General features: G+C 55.5%; 1 protein-coding gene across 7 annotated transcripts in view; it reads right to left on the bottom strand.

Moving 5' to 3' along the window:
• Positions 1 to 21,172, bottom strand: part of VWCE (von Willebrand factor C and EGF domains) — a 112,866-nt gene that overhangs the window by 89,373 nt on the left and 2,321 nt on the right. For 6 of the 7 annotated variants that reach the window (XR_011386967.1, XR_011386977.1, XR_011386976.1 and 3 more), the window contains exons 2-14: positions 18,571 to 18,665; positions 18,369 to 18,458; positions 17,906 to 18,034; positions 14,989 to 15,105; positions 12,837 to 12,953; positions 10,826 to 10,954; positions 9,315 to 9,757; positions 9,140 to 9,233; positions 8,201 to 8,283; positions 4,458 to 4,545; positions 2,376 to 2,461; positions 1,075 to 1,192; positions 694 to 779 (exon numbers count right to left, since the gene is read on the bottom strand). Coding sequence is in view for 1 of the 7 variants with exons in the window: in XM_002721055.5 (XP_002721101.3) it covers positions 694 to 779; positions 1,075 to 1,192; positions 2,376 to 2,461; positions 4,458 to 4,545; positions 8,201 to 8,283; positions 9,140 to 9,233; positions 9,315 to 9,757; positions 10,826 to 10,954; positions 12,837 to 12,953; positions 14,989 to 15,105; positions 17,906 to 18,034; positions 18,369 to 18,458; positions 18,571 to 18,665 (1,675 nt within the window). In the remaining 6 variants the exon portion in view is untranslated. The remainder of the gene's footprint in view (positions 1 to 693; positions 780 to 1,074; positions 1,193 to 2,375; positions 2,462 to 4,457; positions 4,546 to 8,200; positions 8,284 to 9,139; positions 9,234 to 9,314; positions 9,758 to 10,825; positions 10,955 to 12,836; positions 12,954 to 14,988; positions 15,106 to 17,905; positions 18,035 to 18,368; positions 18,459 to 18,570; positions 18,666 to 21,172) is intronic. The other variant, XR_011386988.1, reaches the window with a different exon arrangement.

Here is a 21,172-nt window from a genome sequence, read left to right as displayed (position 1 = left end):
CCTCTGTCACGTGCACACAAAACACACACAAACCTCCCAGGGGTTAAAAGGCAAATCTGGGTCCAGAGGCAGTGGGCAGGGCCTCAGCAAGTGTCTAACAGGGGCTCACAGGTGATGCTGGCCACACCACTGACCCGCAGCTTTTATTTGGAGAAATAAAACTCTGGGGGACTCAAGGCTGTTTTGAAGCAGACAGGAAGACCTGCACATGCTTAAATAACCAGCTAACACCAGCAAGCCTCCCGCTGAGCAGCCGGGCTGGCGTTTTGGTCAGTCTCGCACAAACCTCGGGCACCTTCTCCTGCACCTGTGGCCACGAGCTCAGGGGCTTCACCATCTTTCCACAGAAACAGCCTGAACAGCTGAGTCTCAGGCCGCCCCAGCCCCTGTAGCTGTCCAGGCCCTAGGAAACCCTTCTACAGAGATTCTTCATTCTAACTCCTTAGGCCAGCAGCTCCGGGCTGCAGCACAGGGCACTGCACACGGTCCTGAAGTCAGACTGCCAAGCTCCACTACTCTGAGCCACCTGCCAAGGACAGGATAAACTGGGGCCCCACACTTTCTGTACAAGTGGAACTTGACAGCACGGGCAGGGGAGACTGAGGCACATCTGAGGTGGTCCGGGGGCGTCATCCTTGGGAGCAGGCAGGGGGGCAGCCGGGTAAAGCAGCTGAAGGTGAGGTTGTCATTCACCTGGCAGATGCATAACTCACAGGGGTCACCAGGCGACCAGATCTGTCCAATCGGAAACTCAACCCCGTTGTCATCGAGAGAGCAGCCTGGCCAGGGGACAGCGAGGAGGGAAAGAGAGTGGCAGGAGTGCACACGCCAGACCTGCAGTGTCACCCCACCACGGATGTCCTCACTCACTCATAGACAGACACACCATTCACACAGAAACACAAACACACGCACTCCCACAGGCACACTCACCCAAACAGTCACACACAGATCCAGCACACACCCACTTACACATATGCTCACACAAACACACATACAGAGAACCACAAACGCACAGATGCACACGCTGAACACACACAAATACAACATGCACGCTAGCACACAAGACCTCACCTGTGATGGGCGTGGGCTCCCGGCAGGTGAAGCAGCACTGTCCAGGGCCCAGCCACCATTCCTCTCGGGGACAGGCCAGGTCTGGACATGGCCTGAAGGAACATTCCACCTCCCCGTTCTGGAAGAGAGCCAGGGACAAGGCCAATGAGGGCAGCTCCCACCCCTGGGCCACCTGAGGGCTGCAGTGGAGGCTGCTGGCTGCCCCACCCCTTTGTCCCCCTCAAATAAAAGTGACACATCTCCAGCAGCAGGAGGCGGAGCAAAGGCTGGGTCTTCCTGGGGGGCTGGAAGGAAGTCCTGGGCTGTGTCGGGTGTTTGTCTGGAGCCCTCCCACCCTGCCCTCCCTGGGTCTCTACCGTGCCTGACCCCCGCTCCTGCAGCTGCTCCCAGCCAGGCTCCCAGCTGCTGCCCTCCACTCTGGTAGAGGGCACTGCATGGACCAGGGGCAGGGGTCCGGACGATGTCCATTCTGGCTGTAGGCAGGGCTCATGTCTTGGGCTGGCTGTAGCCAGAGACCTTTCTCAAGCTCCAGCCCCATCACATTGCTCCGCCATGTAAAACCCTTCAAGTAGCTCCACCAGACCCAGAACCCCAAGCCCAGCTAACACACCATCACAGCTGAGCAGAGGCAGAGGCTGTTGCCCCGGACACACAGGCCCCCTTCCCCTAAGCCCTGCCCTTGGCGGGAGCAGTCATCCTCCAGACATGCCCAGACAGTCACCTCACCCCAACTTGCTGAGGATCTAATTTATGCCTGATGGCTGCTGGGACATAAGAGCCCAGCTCCTCCGCCCAATCCACACGCCAGGGCTCCCCATGCCCAGGTCTCCCTATGGCTTCCTCCCCAGCCCTGTCCTGCTTGCCTCATTCTAATAGCTCTCTCTTGGGCAATCACCTGCACAGAATCCCATCTCAGCTTCTGCTTCAAGGGGAGCCAGCCCAAGACATGAGCCCTGCCTACAGCCAGAATGGACATCTTCCGGACCCCTGCCCCTGGTCCATGCAGTGCCCTCTACCACGCACCCCTCACCTAACCCATCCCTGTCATCCATCAGCTCTGCACTTAGCATTCCAGTCTCCAAAAAGGCATCCAGAGCCCTGGTGACCCGGCTCCTGGACAGAGGGGTCTGGACCTGTCTCGTGTTTGGCTGTGTTCCTGCACATAGCAGGTGCTGTGTCAACTGCAGTGCTGAAGGATGGACTGCAAGGTGACCACAGGGAGGCCCGGGGGGACCCTGGGCCCTATTCCTTTCCCCATCGCCCACCAAGTCAGCAGGTGTCAGGAGCTGCAGCCACCCTACCTGGCAGACACAGGTGGTACACTCATCACCACCCCCACTGAACATGGCCCCATCGGCGTACCACTGGCCATGGAAGTAGCATCTCCCTGCAGAGAAGAGACAGAGAGGTGGCTCCAGGTCTCTGGTCTGAAGCAGTGAAGAAGAAGGAGACCAGGAGGGTAGGGGCCCTGAGGAAACTCACACATACCCACAGCCCTGTACAGCACCTTCCATGCCCAGGAACCCAAAGCACTCACCACCTCCAAACCCCAGATGCAAAGCAACTTAGAACTAAACACTGATAGAGAAAGGGTCATGAGCAAAATGACGTCTTCCAAGATGGCAGGGGAAGCCCTAAATAACCAAAGACAGGAATCAAGAGACCGCCCGGGGATGGCACTGTGGCATCACAGGTTAAGCCACCACGTCAGATGGTGTATCCCACATCAGAGTGCCTGCTTCAAGGCCTGGATGCTCCACTTCCAACATAGTTGCCTGCTAATACACCCAGGAAGCTGCAGATGATGGTGCAAATGCTTGAGTTCCTGCCACCACGTGGGAGACCCGGATGGAGTTTCTGGCTCCTAGCTCCAGCCTAGCCCAGACCTTGTTGTTGCAGGCATTTGGGGAGTAAATCAGCAGATGTAAGATCTCTCTCTCTCTCTCTCTCTCTCTCTCTCTCTCTCTCTCCCCACCCCCCGACCCTGTGTCTGCCTGCCTTTCAAACAATTTTTTTTAAAACAAGGGAGAGGCCGGCGCCGCAGCTCAACAGGCTAATCCTCCGCCTAGCACCCTGGGTTCTAGTCCCGGTCGGGGCACCGAATTCTGTCCCGGTTGCCCCTCTTCCAGGCCAGCTCTCTGCTGTGGCCAGGGAGTGCAGTGGAGGATGGCCCAAGTCCTTGGGCCCTGCACCCGCATGGGAGACCAGGAGTAGCACCTGGCTCCTGCCTTCAGATTAGCACAGCGCGCCGGCCGCGGCGGCCATTGGAGGGTGAACCAACGGCAAAAGGAAGACCTTTCTCTCTGTCTCTCTCTCTCACTGTCCACTCTGCCTGTCAAAAAAATAAATAAATAAATAAAAATAAAACAAGGGAGAGAGGGCTGGCATCATGGTACAGCTGGTTAAGCTACCACCTACAACATCGAAATCCCACATGAGTGCAAGTTCAAATCCCAGCTGCTCCTCTTCAAATCCAGCTCCTTGCTAATGCACTTGGGAAAGCAGCAGAAGATGGCCTAAGCCCTTGGGCCCCTGCCACCCACATAGGAGACTGGATAGAATTCCAGGTTCCTGGCTTCAGCCTGGCCCAGCCCTGGCCATTGCGTCCATTTGGGGAATGGAACAGCATATGGAAGATCTCCCTCTCTGTCTCTCCCTGACTCTCTCTCCCTCTCTGGAACTCTGCCTTTCAAATAAGTAAATACATTTTTGAGAGACAGAAAGAGAGAGAGAGAAAGAGTCACGACATTCAACAACAAAGATCTGGGCGTGATGGCTCCACCAGAGGTCCCAAGGGTTCAGGGATTCAGTGAGAGCCTTGGTCCCAAGCAGTCCTCTAAGCAACAGCTCCAGTCCACCCAGCTTTGGTCAAACTGCCCTAGGTTCAAATCCCAGCCCCACTAGTCACTGGGGAGTGATGCTGGGCAAGATTACTAACTGGGTGTGTGTCTTGGGGCAGTGATTTGATCTTGCTGTGCCTCAGTTTTCTCATCTATGAAATGGAGCAGCGAGTAGTACTCCCTCACATGGCGTCATGAGGAGGATTCAGCAGGATCAAGGGCTGGCAAGTGCGCCACACAGTAAGGGGCTCTGAGGGAGCAAGGGACATCCATGACGGTGCTGAGGAAAGAGAAGAGTGTTTTCAACAAAAGACCACCTCCTCCCTGGACTGGGAGCTGCCTGGGGTGGGAGCAGGCAGGGGTAGGAGCAGCGTCTAGTATTTGCACCACCGTGCACCGAGCACTCGCAGGGCCACCCTAGACCCATGTTTCTGAAGCACACATCACTTCCTTGCCCTCTTCTCCCTCAGCCTGCCCCAGCACAGACCCAGGAGACACCCTCCCCTGCACACCAAAACCCAGTGCCCCAAGAACATCACTCACCTGGGACACACGCACAGCAATCCGACTGTGGGGGGGCCTGGCAGGGGCCTGGAGGACACTCGGGGGAGATGCAGGACACGTTTCCAGCCTGAGGAGGGGGCAAAAGATGGCGGTGGGGTGGGGGTGGAGGAGAGCGCCCCACCAAGCAGCTCCTTCCCTATCGGACACCTCGCCTTTGCAACGCAGAAGCTGCCCGGCAGAAGCACCTGAGGCCTTTTGGCACCACTGCAATCCCAGCTGCTCGGTCTGGATAGGGCTTAAGTGGGTCCTCCCCAAAGGCTCGTGTGTCGGAGGCTTGGCCCCCACGAACTGGGAGGTGCTGGGGCCTAGTAGGAGGTCCTTCCCTGAGGCGGGATGGGAGGCCCCAGTCTCTCTGGCTTCCTATCTGGTGACGGACACTGCCACTGCCAACAGCCATGAGATGATATAACTCAGGGAGCCCTCACCAGAGTCTGCGTTGCATTGTTTCAGCTTTCAGCCTCCAAAACTAAGAGCTAAGTAAACCTCCTTTCTTTATAAAGTTTACTTGCCTCAGGTATGTGGTTATAGTAACAAACAAACAAAAATTGCCACCAGTATTTATGGTGGTGTGGTTGAATTTTTATGTATTTATTTTCATTTTCCTTAAGAGAGAGAGGTCTTTCATCCTCTGGTTCACTGCCCAAATACCCACAACATCCAGGGCTGGGCCAGGCTAAAGCCAGGAGCCCAGATCTCCACTCAGGTTTCCCGCATGAGTGGCAGGGACCAGTATTTGCTGCCTCCCAGGATTTACATTAGCAGCAAGCTATACTGAAAGCAGAGGATGGGGCTGGCACTGTGGAGTAGCAGGTAAAGCCGCCACCTGCAGTGCTGGCATCCCATATGGGTGCTGGTTCAAGTCCCAGCTGCTCCATTTCCAATCCAGCCCTCTGCTAAGCAGTAGAAGATGGCCTAAGTCCTGGGGCCCTTAGACTTGAGTGGGAGAACTGGAAGAGGCTCCTGGCTCCTGGCTTCGGATTGGCACAGCTCCAGCCATTGCAGCCAACTGGGGAGTAAACCAGCGGATGGAAGACCTCTCTCTCTCTCTCTGCCACTCCTTCTCTCTCTGTGTAACTCTTTGAAATAAATAAATAAATCTTTAAAAAAAAAAAAGGCAGAGGAGTTAGGACTCCAACCAGGCATTCAGATGTCCCAGGCAGCCCCTCAACCACTAAACCAAATGCCCACCCTGATGGTTTAGAAAACCGCCTTCCAAGAGACATTGTTTCAGGAAAAGGCAAGGGCAGACCAGAGAGCACAGCACACTTCTCTCCTTATGCACATGTGCCGAGCACACAAAAGCTCTGGAAAGAGGCTGAGAAACAAAGAACCAGGGCTACCCCCGCAGGGAAGGACACTCTCACGCATCTTCCTATGCATCTGAGTGTTGAGCCAAGTGGCTCATGCCGACTACTTAAAGGATTACATGTAGGGTCGGGCACATGCTGCAGCAGTTAAGACATCACTGGAGGTGCCCACGTCCCATACTGGAGTGACTGAGTTTGAGTACTGGCTGTTCCAGATTCCAGATTCCTGCTAATGCACACCCTGGGAGGCAGCAGGTGACGGCTCAAGTACTTGGGTCCCTGTCACCCATGTGAGAGACACAGATGAAGATCCTGGCTGCTGGCTTCAGCAAGTGAACCAGTAGATGGAAAATATCTCTCTAACAAAAATAAAATTTTAGGGGCCAGCATTGTGGCATAGCAGGTAAAGGCCACCTACAACGTCAGCATCCCATATGGGAGCTGGTTGGTTTCCTAGCTGCTCCTCTTCAGATCCAGCTCCCTGCTGATGGCCTGGGAAAAGCAGGGGAATACAGCCCAAATACTTGGGAACCTGCTACCCACATGGGATACCTGGAAGAAACTACTGGCTCCTGGCTTCAGCCTGGCCCAGCCCTGCCCGTTGTGGCCATCTGGGGAGTGAACCAGCAGATCAAAGATCTCTCTCTCTCTCTCTCTCTCTCTCTCTCGTCTCATCCCCCTCTCTCTGTAACTCTGACTTTCAAAGAAATAAATCTTTAAAAAATTTTTAAATAAAGAAATAAAATAAAAGGTAGAAATTTTAAAATACATTTTAAACATTGGAACTAAGGCCAAAAAGCCCCCGGCTTTGGAGTCAGCCAGACCTGAGTTCCAGGATCCACTCCTCCACTAAGCAGGCTCTGAGTCCTGGTCTCCCAGCTGTGAGTTGCGCAGGAGCTGGTGCCTCTAACAGGCATCTCCAAGGATTACATGAAAAGGCACGAGGGCCTTGGCCACACGAAAAGCTTGAGAAAGGGTGCCAACAGCTGACTACAACTCCTTATCTCACAACATAACTTCCACCAGCAATGTCAGGACGGGAGCCACTTTTAAAGACAGCCAGACGGTGGCAGTTGTGAGGGTGGGGAGTCAGAACCACCAAGTCAAAACCTAGCGATGCAGTTTCCCAGCCTCAGTCTCTCCACCTGCAGAACAGGGACAGCACAGCTGATCCCAACCGCAGGAGCCTCGAGTAAAGAAACAGAGGAAAAGGGGCCGGCAGTGTGGCACAGGGATTGGTGGCTCCCACAAGGGCAGCATCCCATACGGGTACTAGTTTGAGTCTTAGCTGCTCTGCTTCTGATCCAACTCCCTGCTAATATGTCTGGGAAAGCAGCAGAAGATGGTTCAAATCTTTGTCCACCCACAGGGGAGTCCTGGATGGAGTTCTAGGCTCCTGGCTTCAGCCTGGCCCCATCTCGGCCATTGCAGCCATTTGGGGAGTTAATCAGTGGATGGAAGATCTCCCTTGCATGTGCTCGCTCTCTCTCTCTCTCTCTCTCTGTCCTTCAAATAAAAAAGAAAAAAAAAATTAGAAGTCTTTAAGTTGGGGCCAGTGCTGTGGTGTAGCAGGTAAAGACGCCAGCATCCCATATGGGTACCGGTTGGAGTCCTGGCTGCTCCACTTCCAATCCAGCTCTCTGCTGTGGCCTGGGAAAGCAATAGAAGATGGCACAAGTCCTTGGGCCCCTGTACCCACGTGGAAGACCCGGGGGAAGCTCCTGGCTCCTGGCTTTGAATCAGCACAGCTCTGGCCATTGCAACCAACTGAGGAGTGAACCAGCGGATGGAAGACCTCTTTCTCTCTGCCTCTCCTTCTCTCTCTGTGTTAACTCTTTCAAGTAAATAAATCTTTTTTTAAAAAGTCTTCAAATTTAAAAAAAGGAAAGAAAATAGATGAAAAGTACCAGCCATGTGTCAAGCACACAGTGGGTTCTCAAACTCACATGATGTGACAGCATCTGGCAGTGGCTGACACACAGTGGGTGCTTAATAGCTATTCTTAGAGGAGTGAATTGCTATAAAGTAAAACACTCTTAACAAGCTGAGTCTGGGATGAGCCTTCTCCCACCCACACGCAGATGACTTAATCATACTGGCAAACATTCTTCTAGGAGTTAAGAGATCCCCCACGGGAAGCTCAAAGAGTTGAACCCATTCCCCTTGCAACGCAAATGGACCCTGTTTGCCTGTTGGCTCTTGTCTGCTCAGTAGCAACTTCCCTAACTCCACCAGGTTTGTCCAATTTCCCCCCAGTCTTTTAAATTCTGCAGATTCCGACCAAAATCCACAACCTGAGAACCCTCCCCTCCATTCGACAAGCTCACCTTTAACACACGGTCTTGCCCCCTTCATCTGAAATCCCCAAAGGTTAAGAAAGCACCCACAAGGCTTTGGGGGTTTGCAAACGCTCACCAGGCAGACACAGACAGTGCAGTTCTCATTGGGAGGTGAGAACACGTCCCCTTCAGCGCGGATGACGCCACTGTGAAAGCAGCCTTGGAAAGACAAACAGCAGGTGGAGGCATCAGAGGAAGAAGAGGAAATGTGCGGTCTCTGCTTTTCCAGGTATGTGGAGGCATCTCTCTCACTGCTCTGGATGCCCCAGTAGAGGCAGATTTAGGTGCCTGAACTGTGCGTAACTGCCCAGGAGACATTGGTGTGACAAACCCACGACTGTCTCATGGATAGCATAGCGTCTCATTTCCTCAAGGCAGAAAATACAGCCAGAAGTCCTGAAAACCAAAACTGCCAGCTCAGGGTACCTGAGTGGCCTTGGACACTCAGACACTTGACTTCTCTGGGACTCAGCTGCCTTCACTCTAAGACAGAAAGACCACCATGATCCCCACAGGGAACTGGAAGGGTCTGCGACCCCAGATACACAGTACCCTGGACTTTACATGCAGGTTCACCTGGGAACTAGGTAAAAGGGCACAATTATCACTAAGAAGAAACAGGAGGGCTGGGCCTTTGGTGAAGAGAGTAAGACACTGCTTGGGACATCCCCACCCCATAACAGAGCGGGTTCAAGCCCTGACTCCACTTTCAATTACAGCTGCCTGCTAATGCACACCTCGGAGGCAGCAGGTGGTGGCTCAAGTAGCTGGGTCTCTGCCTCCCATGTGGGAGACTCCAGTGAAGGTCCTGGCTCCTGACTTTGGCCTTGCCTAGCCCTGGTTGTTATCGGCATTTGGGGAGTAAACCGATGGATGGAAGATGGCTCTCTGTTTCTGTCTACCTCTCTCTCTATCTCCCTGCCTTTCAAATAAATAAATTTTTTTTTTAAATGAGCATCCAGGTGACAAGCCTTTTGGCTACAGGGGGCTAGGGAGGGAAGTGGCCAGCTCTCACCTGTGCACAATGGGCAGCAGCCCCCATCTCTGGGGGGGATCGGGTGGGAACAAGCAGCTTCACACCTCACCTTTCCACAGGTCACTTTTCCATCCTGAAAGCAGAGCAGGAGTTATAGCCACTGCCAGGCCTCCCGTGCTAGACTAAGACAGTCCCAGGAACCCCTCACACCCACCTGGCACCAGCACTGGGAACACCCAGCCTCTGTCCAGTGGCTCCCTGACTCATACACAGCCCCCAAATGCCAGCAGGGAGGGGGCCGTGTTGCCAGGGGTGGGGCCTCGGGGCCCCTAGGTGAAGAAGGTGTTCCCATTGCCTCCCCCTGGAGGAAAGAGGGAGGTCTGATGGTCCCCAGCAGGGAGGTGGTTGGCACTGGGGTGGCTGTCGGGGTGGGGAGCAGCCTCGGAGGGGCAGAAGGGGAGAACGAGGGCAGTGCAGGGGTGGGAGATGGTGGGTGGGTCGTCTTGCCCCCGGCAGGGAACCCTGGAGCCCCAGGAGGAGGGCTGTGTCCTGGAGGCAGGGCAGGCCAGCCCGCCTCCGGAAGCAGTAGGAGCATCTTGGCGGGGTGCTGCCTCGGCTGCAGAATTGCTGACGGGGCCAGCACGGCTTTCGGGAAAGCTGAAACAGAAGCACAGGGTCCCTTCAGAGAGGCAGCAGGAGCAGGAGGCCCGGCTGAGGGGAGCCAGAACTCGGCTCCTCCTCCATCACTGCTCCCAGGATGGTTCTTGGTGTTGCATCGCCCACACAGCAGGTGCAGCCCCGTACAGCTGGAGCAGCGGTGATGCTCACAGGACCAAGAGGTGAGAAAGCAGAAGGACACGGCTGCTAATGCTGCTGCTTTCAGCTTTCCTTCCTCCCTGGACACAAAGGAGACCACAGTTCCCAGGCTTCTCTGGGCCAGGCAAGACCTCATCCCCTGTGGATTCACTCCCCCCACCAACTCCATGTCCTAACAGGTGAGGAGTCGGTCCCCTGCTCCCTTGCTCCCCTGCCAGCTGCGGCTTCCTTGTAGGGGTTGGGACAAAGGACTAGCCTGAGCTTCTCTCCAGCCCCAGGACAACAGGCCACACACACACTCCTGGGAACGGGAAAGGGCATCTGTCTTGCTGTGGACACCCATTGTCTGGGGATAGGAAAGACAATTAGAAAAACCAAGAGAGAAGAAAAAGAGGCAGACAGAGCAGGAGTGAGAGACAAGGGAAAGAGAGAACTTCAGAGTCAGGGAGAAAGCCGAGCCGGGGCGAGGAGGGCCAGCAGGAAAGCAGGTGGACGGGAAAGGCACCCAGGTTGGGAAAAAGGCAGGGTTCTCACAGCGCTGACGTGGGAAGAGCTCCACGACCCACTGAGGGCACGAGCCAACAGACACACAGTTCACGGGGCCCTGGGGGAGGCACAGAGCCATCGACACCTCAGGACACAGGTGTAGGGGATCCTGTATCATACACACCTCTACTGCTCATTTAGGGGGAACTCAAGAGCTGGGAGAACAGCAAAAGAAAAGGGAAGAAGAATGAGTAAAGAAGAGGGAGAAAAGGAGGAAGAAAGGCTGCTGGGAAAAAAAAACAGATGAAGAGGCCAGGAGGGGCACAAAGAGTGGGTGAGGAAGGAAGCTAGCCCTGCACTAGGAGGGCAGGGCCTGGTGCAGGGGCGGGGCCAGATGCCTGAGGGGCGGGGCTTGGCACCTACCTTCACAGGATACTCTGTCAGCTTGCAGCCTAAAGCCGGGGCGGCAGGTGCACACGAAGCTGCCCACGGTGTTGTGGCACGAGTGGTGACAAACTCGCCTCTCCAGTGACCTCCGACACTCATTGATGTCTGCGGGAGAGCTTCACTGAGGACAGCTGCCCTGTCTGGGCCACAGAGCCCTGCTGCCTCCCAGCCCTTAGCCCAAAAGCCTGGGGGCAGGGGTCTCCCTGCCATGCTCTTATGGGGCTGATCCCTGCTCGAGCTTGCCAGGTGTGACAGACAGCTGGAAGCAGGACTGAAACCTAGTGCTGGTCTCTTTGGAGGGCTGGCACATCTGGTATGTGTAATGGTTGTGTCATGACATCCAGCCCCATGCAACAATGATTTGGTGCTGGCTGGTGGGGAGGAGCCCCTGTGGGGATCTCATCTCCAAACTTTCCACTATCCTGTTTTGCTTTCCAAAAGAGAGTCTCAAAACTGTGCGGGGGTCGGCGCTGTGGCGCAGCAGGTAAAATTGCCGCCTGCAGAGCTGGCATCCCACATGGGTGCTGGTTCAAGTCTCTGTTGCTCCACTTCCAATCCAGCTCTCTCTGCTATGGCCTAGGAAAGCAGCAGAGGATGGCCCAAGTCCTTGGGCCCCTGCACCCGCGTGGGGGACCCGAAAGAAGCTCCTGGCTCCTGGCTTTGGATCAGCCCAGCTCCCACCTTTCTCTTTCTCTCTCTCTCTCTCTCTCTCTCCTTCTGCCTCTCTGTGACTCTGCCTTTCAGATAAATAAATCTTTAACAAATTAAAAAAAAAAAAAAAGACTTATTGTGGGGCCAGCCTTGTGGTGTAGTTAGACCACCACATGCAAGCACAGGTTTGAGTCCTGGCTATTCCATTTGTGATCCAGCTCTCTGAAAATGTGCACCCTGTGAGGCAGCCCAAGTGCTAGGGTCCCTGCCACCCATGTGGGAGACCAGGATGGAGCTCCTGACTCCTGGCTTCAGCCTGGCCCAGGCCCTGCTGTTGTGGGCATTTGGAGAGAGAATCAGTGAAGGGAAGCATTGTCTCTCTCTGTCTCTTTCTATCTCTATCTCTCTGATGTTCTGCCTTTCAAATATATAAATATTAAAAATTAAGGGAGAGGCCAGCACTGTGGCATAGCTGGTAAAGCCACCGCCTGCAGTGCTGACATCCCATATGGGTGCTGGTTCGAGTCCCGGCTGCTCCACTTCTGATCCAGCTCTCTGCTGTGGCCTGGGAAAGCAGTGGAAGATGGCCCAAGTCCTTGGGCCAATGCACCCGTGTGGGAGACCTGGAGGAGACTCCTGGCTCCTGGTTCCTGGCTTCAGATCAGTCCAGCTCTGACCATTGCAACCAATTGGGGAGTGAACCAGCAAATGGAAGACCTTTCTCTGTCTCTCTCTGCCTCTCCTTCTCTCTGTGTGTAACTCTCTTTCAAGTGAATAAACAAATCTTTTTTTTAAAAAAAATGTATATATGAAATAAAAGAAATATATTTTAAAAAATTATGGGAAAAAAACTCCCTGTCCTGGGTGAGGTAGGCTTGAGGACAAAAACCAAACTCCACTGGAACAAGGCCCTTTTCAGGCCCTGGGGACCCCACCTTCCACCCACGAGCCAGACCAAGCCAAACATGCTAATCCCTTTCTGGAAATTTCTGCTAATGGGCTGAGCAAACAGGGATCTCCTTCTACACCGAGACATAACGTGCTTTATTTACCAAAGAGGCAGCCAAGAAAACAGATGAGCAGAGAGGAATCCCTGGGGTGTATCTGGGAGAGAAGTGGAAGACAAACAAACAGGAAGAAAGTGGCTCCTGGCCAGCAAGACCCACGACGGGGTCAACCCTGGGGACAGCCAGACCGGGAGCAAAGGCTCAAGCCTCCTCAGGCTCCACAGCGCCAGGAGGCCCAGCTGCTGACCTTCCAGGTCCCTGGGCAAACCCTGTCCATCTTGCTGGCCAGCAGCCTGAGTGTGCAGAGCCCAGGGTGGCCGTGGCCTTACCCACGCAGGAGTGCCGGTTGCCATGCAGGTGGAAGCCAGGGCGGCAGGAGCACCTGTAGCTGCCGATGCTGTTCCTGCACCTCTGCTGGCAGGGCGTCCTCAAGCACTCGTCAGTGTCTGCGAGGGAAATGGGCAGGCTCGGGTTTGCTTCCCCACGGAGTCTTGGAAATCTGGGCTCTTCTTCCTCTCTGATGGGGCAGCTCCTACCCCGTCCAGAGCCGTGGAGGGGCCGCCTTACCTCCCACACCCAGTCCATCAGCCCCGAAAGATGCCCTGGACTGCCCTCACTGGCACTCCTGTGCCCTGAGCGCTGCCTCTCAGGGGCCACACCAGAGCCCCAGCCTGTTCATCTCCAGGCTGGGAGCACAGTCTCAGCCTGCTGCACGTCTCCATCTGTGCCTGTGTCCCTCGCCAGCCTCCTCCACACAGCCTCCAGGGTGTTCTCACCACAGGCACCTCCGCTCAGGCCACACCCTGCTTTAAACCTCCCCAAGGGCCTCATCCTAGGATAAGGCACCCAGGCTCACCGTCTTTAAACACAGCCTGGGGCTGCCTTTCCCATCACCTGCCCTGCCCCTCACCTTCACTCTGGCATGAATTCCTGCAGCCTTTGCAGGCCTCCAGTATGTCCATGTTCTCATGTCTGCCTGAAACGGCTTCCCTCTTGACCGACTGGAAAATCCTACTCATACCGCAAAGGTCAACTTGCCCAGTGCCTCATCTGTAAGAGCTTCTCCATGTTATTATTTGAAATAATCTCCATGTTCAGCAATAAGGAAAGAGTATAAGCTATGGAATATCTGTACTATAAAAGTGCCAGGCAGCAGTAGTTAAAAGGAACAGGCAGATCTACTTACCCTGATGTGGAAAGACCTTCAAGACCAATTGGTGAAGGGGCGGGGCGGGGGGGACAGAGGGGCAGGCATAGTGGCCCAGTGGGCCACAACACCACCTGCAATGCCAGCATCCCACATAAGCACCAGTTCGAGACCCAGCTGCTCCACTTCCAATCCAGCTCCCTGGCAATGTGCCTGGGAAAGCAGCAGAGGATGGCCCAAGTGCTTGGGTCCCTGCCACTAACATGGGAGACTTGGATGAAGCTCCAGGCTCGTGGTTTCATCTGGCCCAGTCTGGGCCACTGTGGCCATTTGGGGAGTGAACCAGCAAATGGAACATTTCTCTCCCTGTGTCTCTCCCTCTCTCTCTGTAACTCTGCTTTTAAAATAAACATTTTTTTTTTTAAAAAAAGCAGAGAACAACTGGGTTCAAATCCTGGCTGTAACATGATTTTGGGCAAATTATTTAATTTCTTTAAGCCTCAGTATTGCTATCAATAAAATGGAGATAAACAGAATGAACTTCACTAGGCTAAGTCCAAGATGAAATAAGAAAAATCATGCAATGTGCTTAGCCCAGTGCCTGGGCCATGAAACTTCTTCGGTGACATTGTATCTCAGTCAAGGCATATACACTCCCATGTATGCACATGAGTAGGGAGAGGCAGTCACCAGACTGATAACTAGATGCTGTGGCCTGAACTGTGTCCCCACACCAGGCATGTGGAAGCCCTACCCACAGTATGATGGTGTTTGGAGGTGGGGCCTTTGGGAGGTGATTAAGGTTAGTTAAGGTCATGAGGCTGGGTTTCCCCAGGGAGGGATGAGTGCCCTTCTAAGAACAGACTCCAAGGGCAGGCGGCAGGTGTTTGGCCAGCTGGTATACCCACATCCCACATAGGAATGCCTGGGTTTGTGTTGTGGCTCCACTCCTGATTCCAGATTCCTACTAATGGGAGGCAGCAGGTGGCTCAAGTACTTGGGTCCCTGACACTTAGATGGGAGACCCAGATGGAGTTCCTGGCTCCTGGCCCAGCCCTGGTTGTTGCAGGCATTTGGGGAATGAACCAGTGGCTGGGAGATTGATTCTCCCATTCTTGCTCCCCCCCTTTCTCTCTTTCTGCCTCTCAAAAAATTAAATGGCACTTAAGAAGAAGCACAGCCGGACAGGCTGGGATTCAAACTCTGGCTCTACCTCTTACTCACAGACGCCCTTGGGCAAGCCTCCGTTTCCTCATCTGTAACACGGGACTAACAGGTTAAATGCAGGATGTGTGGGGAGCCCATGGCACCAGGCCCCTTCTCTGCCCGCTCACCTTGGCAGCTGTGGCGGTCGGCAGACAGCTGCATGCCTGGCCCACACTCGCACACGAACCCGCCCTCCGTGTTCACGCAGTGGCCCTCGCAAGCGGAGCTCAAACATTCATTGATGTCTAGGAAGAGAGAAAGCATCCCTGGATGGCCCACTAGGCACCGCTGAACTCAGGGAGAATAAAGGACCCCCTTCAGGCCCCTTGTCCACTGGGGCCTGCCTCCAGCAGCAGGGATCCCTCACCCACACCCCGGGAAGAAACAGTAGACACCAGGGAAGTCACCTAGCTACAACGCAAGCCCAGAAGGCGCAGAAGGACTAGGGACCCCTCCTTGACCCACGCAGATCAGGCGATGAGAGAGGATAGCCTCACCTGCTGACCACCCTGCAGGGCCTCCCAAAAGGGCAGAGGGCAAGGCTGACTATATTATCAACAGGGCCATCACTTAAATGTCCCCACAGCACTGGCTGTGTGCAGCAGACTGGAGCAGGGGCCATGGAGGACACCGGTGACTCAAGGCAGTGCTGACTCGCTGATGGTCATGGACATTCACAATCTGCTAGCAGGGGAGCCAGGACACAGCCTAGGAGGCCAGTGTGTGGTGGGGTGACCCATACCCCCCCAGGCAACGGCTGGGCAGTGTCAGGGAGCCATGGGGTGAGAGCCCGGGAGCAGCAAGAGGGCCGCCCACAAGGAGAATGGCTTGGCAGCTTGGGGATGACAGCAAGGCTGTCTGGCTAGGCAGCGAGAGCAGGGCTGGAGAGGGTGGATCAGATAAGACCAGGCTAGGGGCAGAAGACGTCCCCTGCCAGCTCTGGCCTGGACAGGTAACTGGATCAAGCAGTGCTTTTAGGAAGGAAGGTTGGCTTAAGGAGAGGTGAGAGGGCTAGGAAACCCTGCTGCATGGTGTCCCTTCCCTGTCCCAGAACCAAGACAGCCCCAGGGGACTCACAAGATCCATTTAGCTCACTCCAGTCTGCACCTGAGTCTCCCACTGCCCAGCCTCCTGCCCATGGGGCACCTCCACCCTACTTACCCACTACTCGGCCTTCCCCCTGGTGTCCACTTGCTCTTCCCGTGGGCAGGCCCAACAGGACATGCCCACCGCCCCTAAGAAGCCCACCCTGGCTGACCTCATCCCACTGGCTATGGCTGTGGCCAGTGCCACCCTGTCCTACGCTTGCTCGGACACTGTTCTTGGTGTTTCCTCTCCAGTTTGCAGAAAGCACTTGCTGGTGAAAGGCATTGTGGGAAGGGACAATGCAACAAGCAACCATCCCCTCCTCTGGGGAGACCCTCAGCCTGCAGCTCTCCTGGGAAATCATCAGAGACGCCATTACAGCACTGTTTACAGCAGGAGACACCGCAGACGGCCTAATGAAGGATGACAGACAGCTGCGTGTCTCAATTACAGCCATCACACACACAGCTGTGAAAAATCAAGGCCAGCGTGCTTGGCCCAGTAGTTAAGACATTGCTTGCAATGCCGACATCCCATCCTGGAGCGCATGGGTTCAAGTCCCTGCTCCACTCCTGATTCCAGCTTCCTGCTAAAAAGTAGCTGGGAGGTAGCAAGTGATGGCTCAGGTAATTGGGTCCCTACCACCTACATGGGAGACCTGGATTTAGCTCCTGGCTCCTGGCCTCGGCTTGGCCAAGCCACAGCTGTTATGGGCATGTAAGGAATGAATCAGCGGATGGGAGATGCCTGTCTCTTCTCTCTGCCTTTCAAGTTAAATACTAAATAAAAATTACGTTGCAAGGAGTACTTAGTGATATCAGAAGGAGCAGGAAAGGCCGGCGCTGCGGCTCACTAGGCTAATCCTCCACCTGCGGCGCCGGCACCCCAGGTTCTAGTCCCAGTTGGGGCGCCGGTCCTGTCCCGGTTGCTCCTCTTCCAGTCCAGCTCTCTGCTGTGGCCAGGGAGTGCAGTGGAGGATGGCCCAGGTCCTTGGGCCCTGCACCCACATGGGAGACCAGGAGGAAGCATCTGGCTCCTGGCTTCGGATCAGCGCAGCGTGCTGGTGCTGGCCACAATGTGCCAGCCATAGCGGCCACTTGGGGGGTAAACCAACAGAAAACGGAAGACCTTTCTCTCTGTCTCTCTCACTAACTCTGCCTGTCAAAAAAAAAAAAAAAAAAAAAAAAAGAAGCAGCAGCAGCAGGGAAACTAATGAACAAGAATTACAGATAAGGTCTAAATACAATTTGGCAACACACACACATATGAACATCTAACATAATACACACCCCCAGGAAACAGGGCAGGGAAAGCATCTTCGTCTTAGTAACAGGATCTCCAGGTGGGAACTCACTTTTCTGCTCTCACATTTTCCAAGTGGTCTAAAACAAATTATCTTTTCCTCTTCCTATTCAGAGGCAAAAAATCATTTCCCCGCTAAAGCTCAAAATTAAAAAAAAAAAAGGCTTTTGCAGTTCCAGAAAGACTGGCAACAAATGGGTCCCAAGGGCGACCTCTCTGGGGAAGATAATGGACTTTGTCCACAGGAACTTTGTAAAACCACAAACAAATAACACTTTTACAAAACAATCACTGAGTTTTCCCAAAGAGCCCTCCCGGTCACCCAACCCCCAGTCTGCTTCCAGGCCTCCGGCCCCTGACCCCTCACACTGCCCTGGCTGCAGTCATTACATGGGCCCCTCCTTGTCCTTGTCCTGTCCAGGTCTCCCCATATTCAAAAGCTCCCTAACAAGGGGCCATCAGATGACCCTGCTTTGCAACCCGGCACTGAGCCAGGCCCTGCTCCATCGATCCCTGGGAAGTAACAGAGGGGATAAGTTGGTTTGTTTGCAGGTCCTCCTGCCTGCTCTCACAGCTTGGCCTGGCTCTTGTTCCTGCAGGACCAGGAGGAGACACAACTCCCGACCTCCCCTCCCCCACTGCTCCCAGGCCTCTCACCTGTACATCTGATGCCAACAGCTGTCTCCGTCATCAAGAAGCCCACGGGGCACACGCGGGCCACCTCCTGACAGCCACCATGGTTACAGGTAAGGTCACAGCCATACTCCCCACAGGGTCCATGGGCTTCTAAAACAAGCATCACATCAGTGAGCACACACCACACAGCACTGGCCACCCGAAGCCCGATTCTGACTACTGCTGGGGGAGTGGGACAGCTCTAGAGGCAAACAGGCCTCAGTTTAAATCCAGTACCACCACTTACCTGCTGTGTGACCCCAAGCAAGACAATGATTTCTGTGCCTCAGTTTCCTCATCTATAAAATGGGCATGAAAATGCCTACCTAGTAGGCATTTTGTTGGAAGATGATATGCAGGAACATATCTCAAGTGCCCAGTGCCTGGCACATAACCACAATGTAAATTCGGACATTCCCATCAGCTGTTGCCCATCCCCAGTTACCTGGGCAGGTGGCCCCGTGCCCTCCATCCTGGCAGGAGCAGACGTTGGGAGCAATGCAGATACCACTCCCACAGCCAAAGGAGCAGAGGGCTGGGAGGAGAAAGGAAGGTGAGGGGCTGGGGCCGGAGACCCCACCACCCCTCCGACCAGGCAACACACACTGCTGCTGGAGAAGCCTGGATGTTCAGGGACGGACACTTACGCAGGGTGCAATGCCCACTGCCCATGGAGGGTGCCCAGCCAGGGCAGCAGCCACTCCCAAACCCTGAGAGGCAGACGTGTGGGCCCAGTCGGCGTCTGCAAGAGAGGAGGGATTGGTGAACAGGAAAGCCTCCCAGCTAGTCTGTAAGTCAGTCAACAAACACTTGCAGGAGCATGGCCGAGGGTCTCCTGGAAGCTGAACAAAGACAAAAGTATGACAGGACAGGTGTCAGCCTCCTACAGATACCACCCCATCAGGAGAGAGTAGCCTCAGAGCAAAAGAAGGGCTCTGCAAGGGACGAGGAGCCCCGGGTATGGCTGCCTCAGGGCCTTGGCACCTGTAGCCCTCTCTCTATCGAGGTTCTTACTTGCATGCTTGGCTTGCTCATCCCCTCCCCGGGTCTCAGCTCCTGTCACCTTCTACCTGCTATACTCCTCTCCATAGCATTTCCTTCCTGGGACAGCCAGTGACTGATTTGCTGTCTCCCGAGGACCAGGGCTTCTTCTTTACCCAACCTAGCACCGTTGCAGGGCCTAGCACACAGCAGGTGCAGCAGACAGTGGCTGAGGGACAGGTTGAGAAGGGAAGCCAACAGCGGGGGGGGGGGGGGGCAGCATACACAGGGCACTGGCACAGGTAACATCTCTCCAGGTGGAGGTGGTGAGTTGGAAGCAAGAGAGTCAGCGCAACCAGAAACAGAGTCCAGAACAGGAAGAAGCCAGACCCGTATCCAGCTGTGTGCCAAGATGTCAGGACAAGAACCAGGTAACAGGGGCCGGTGCCATGGCGTAGCAGGTAAAGCCACCGCCTGCAGTGCCAGCATCCCATATGGAGGCTGGTTCAAATCCTGGCTGCTCCACTTCCAATCCAGCTCTCTTCTATTGCCTGGGAAAGCAATGGAAGATGGCCCAAGTGTTTGGGCCCCTGCACCCACGTGAGAGACCTGGAAGAAGCTCCTGGCTCCTGGCTTCGGATCGGCACAGCTCCGGCTGTTGCGGCCACCTGGGGAGTGAACCAGCAGATGGAAGACCTCTCTCTCTGCCTTTCCTTCTCTCTCTCCGTAATTCTGACTTTAAAGTAAATAAATAAATCTTTAAAAAAAAAAAAAAAAACAGGTGACAATGACATAGTTACCCAATGGGAGGGGCTAAGAAGCCCTGAGGAGGGTCAGGGAGGCGTCCAGGAGGGCCAGCATCTCGCCTGAGGTGGGCAGCTGATGACACAGGAGGAAGGGAGAGGAACCCAGGCAAGGAGCAGCACAGCTCCAGGTCTGGAGGGGACAGAGGTGATGCTCAGAGCCCGTTCCCCCAGTGGGCTGGAATCCAGCCGTCTGAACTGGGAAACCTGGTCCAACAGCACAGGGACAAGAAAGCCTTTCTCAACCGGGTTCTATGGGGTTCAGAGGCTGATGGGAACCTCATTCAGCCAGCCAGGTGCTTCACCGAGCACCACGATGTGCCTGGCACGTGCCAGACGCTGGGCACATGGGACAAAACAGATTCACTCTGTTCCCTGTTTCAAAGGCATCAGGGACTCTGGATATGGTCGCTCAGGATAGCAGGGCAAGCAAAAACTGCAGGGAAGTCAGTGGAGAACTGTCCCTGGGGTCTCCAGCCCTGGTCCTCTCTGAAGTCATCGCAGGAGAAGGGGGCCCTTGTGGTGGCCTGCCCCACCCACCCCACCCCGCTGGAGTGACTGTGGCAGCAGCGCAGCGGGGGCGGGCCGGCACCTCCTGTTCCTCCGTGGGTGCTCGGAAAAGGGACAGGCGGTGCCACCAAATCGGCAATGGTGGCATTGCACGCTCAGGCGGCCAGGGGCCAGGCGCCCCCAGAGAGCCCAAGGAGCCTCAGTGGACTGGCGGCGACCAGGAGGCAGGTGGTCGGGGGCTGTGAAACCCGCGGGGCCAGGTGATGTGAGCGGGAACTGGCCGTGGCTGCGGAACACACGCGCGAGCTGCGAGCCTGGCGGGGCCGCCCCTGCTGCGCGCCCCCCAGAGGACGTGGCCGAGGGCCAGGCCGCCCGCTGACACCGTGTTCCCTCGCTGCGAGCATCACGCACACACGCTCGCCGCCCGCGGCCAGGCAGAAAACACGTACAGAGGGCGGCAGCCGTCGAGGACAGCGAAGGGGGCGCACGCCCCAGCCCCCATCCGCGCACGCTCTCGGGGGCGGAATCAAGGCGTGACCCAGAGGGACCCCGGCGGCTCCAAGGTCCAAGGCGTGCGTAGAGCTGGGGCACAGAGCAAGCCCGGACCCCAGAGGGCGGCCAGGCGCAGCCAAGACAGAACCACGGGCATATTTAGGGAGCAAAAGACCGCGAATCTGGAGACCGGGTGGTACCTCCTGAGCCCCGGGCCAGAGTTCTGCTCTCCCGGACACTCTCGGGCTCGCCCGGCTCCGGGATCTCCCCCAGGTCTGGCCAGGGCAGCCTCAGCAGGGGCGAACGTGCAGCAGCCCAGTGGCACAAGTTGCCGTCTCTTTGTCGGGACCCTGAGAGCTGCGTCCGCGTGGATAGAGCCCCAGGGGGAGCCCCGACGCCCGTCTGCCGGTGGCTCCGAGGCGCCCCTCGGCGCCTCCCCACTCCAAGCCGATGGAGCTTCCCC

Source organism: Oryctolagus cuniculus, chromosome 1, assembly GCF_964237555.1.
Source record: "Oryctolagus cuniculus chromosome 1, mOryCun1.1, whole genome shotgun sequence".
Taxonomy (NCBI): Eukaryota; Metazoa; Chordata; class Mammalia; order Lagomorpha; family Leporidae; genus Oryctolagus; species Oryctolagus cuniculus.
This window is presented reverse-complemented; position numbering and strand designations above follow the sequence as displayed.